This window comes from Empidonax traillii, unplaced genomic scaffold (assembly GCF_003031625.1).
Source record: "Empidonax traillii isolate 1590-97213 ecotype Southwest subspecies unplaced genomic scaffold, ASM303162v1 scaffold1660:size130973, whole genome shotgun sequence".
Taxonomy (NCBI): Eukaryota; Metazoa; Chordata; class Aves; order Passeriformes; family Tyrannidae; genus Empidonax; species Empidonax traillii.
The window spans coordinates 129599-130973 of NW_020956853.1; the positions used below are offsets into that span (position 1 = coordinate 129599).

Genomic DNA, 1375 nt, shown 5'->3' on the forward strand with positions numbered 1-1375 from the left:
GTCACCACACTCCCAGCTCCATACTCCCACTCCTCCCTCCTCCAGCCCCCAGATCCAACATGGAGAAGTGACAGACAGATTTCTTTTCTCGTTCCCCCTCCTTACTTTGTCGCTAGGATCATCTTTTTCCTCGCTGTCTGCTCTTTCTGTTCCATGTGCTGCCTGGCAATGTGCTCTCCCACCGCCTTGGCAGGGAACTCTGTTTCACAGGTGTAGCCGAAATCTCTGGCCAAATGTAGTGCTTCCCCTGCGGTCAAACAAAAGGGGGTCAGTCAGTCTTTAGGGTTGTTGTTGTTATTATTATTACTATTATTATTTCTACAGAATTTACTTCTCTCTTAACAAACAAACAAACAATAGCAGATCACTTCTGTAGACAGCCATTCTCAACCCAGTTACACAAATCAGCCCATTGGGCCTATTCATGCTTAGTCATCAGATGGTACCAGCTGGAAGATAGGAAGGATGTTCCTCTCATGAGAAGGAAGGATATTCCTTTCATGAGAAAATACTAGCCAAGACACTTATGTTTAGCTCCCTCCCTTCCCACCAATGAGTAGTGGGCAGCTGCTCTAGTTTGGTTAAGCCCAGTTTGTCATTGATATTTAAGGTATGGAAAGGAGTGGGAGGTAGGAATAAATAACTCCGAAGAGCTGAGTCAGCCTTTGGTGCTTCACTTCCCTATGTCTAATGGAATTATGGCCCTCTGCACCAGGAGGGAGCCCTGGTGATAACATACATTTCAGTATATTTGCTTAGGGCTTGAGAAAACAGGACAATACCAGGGCCCCACACCAAAGATCAGCAGACCCCAGACTAGAACATAAGAAATGAACCTGTTTCCAAAAGAATTGCGAACAAAATTGACCAGGCAAAACAAACAGGGAGTACAGCTGATATTTTATAGGTGGTTAAATCAAGGGGAAAGAAGTACCTGGCTCCATTAGGCTCTGTGTGAGAAGTCTGTGACACCAAGCATCTCTCTAGCTCACTACAGACTCTGGGACACCATAACCCAGCTCCATGCTGGTTGCTAAATGCCTCTGGAAGAACCTGACCCTCTTTACTACCTTAGAGAACCCAGAACTGTATTTTAGGGTTTACTGAACAATCTGACCTACACGCTGGGAGTCTGACAACCTTGGTGTGGGATTTATCTGATCAAAAGCAGCTGCCTGGATTGTGAACATCTGTGCCTAAATTAGTCCTTCCCTGGTGGGAAATAGGCACTTCCAGATGACACTTGTTCTCATCTCATTGCAGAAGGAAGAAATAGGTCAGCTACCAGAAGCATATGCTGAAGCACATCTGCATGAGTGACTAACAGAGATCTGCTCCAGAATAGATTTGGAGTTCAGGTGCTGTGGGGTTTTAT

General features: G+C 45.5%; 1 protein-coding gene across 1 annotated transcript in view; it reads right to left on the reverse strand.

Annotated features, from left to right (window-relative positions):
• Positions 1-265, reverse strand: part of LOC114070692 (transcription factor AP-2-delta-like) — a 24113-nt gene extending 23848 nt beyond the window's left edge. Inside the window, exon 1 of the mRNA XM_027908233.1 lies at positions 106-265. Coding sequence (XP_027764034.1) covers positions 106-155 — 50 coding nt within the window. The 5' untranslated portion in view covers positions 156-265. The remainder of the gene's footprint in view (positions 1-105) is intronic.
• Positions 266-1375: the final 1110 nt, after the last annotated feature.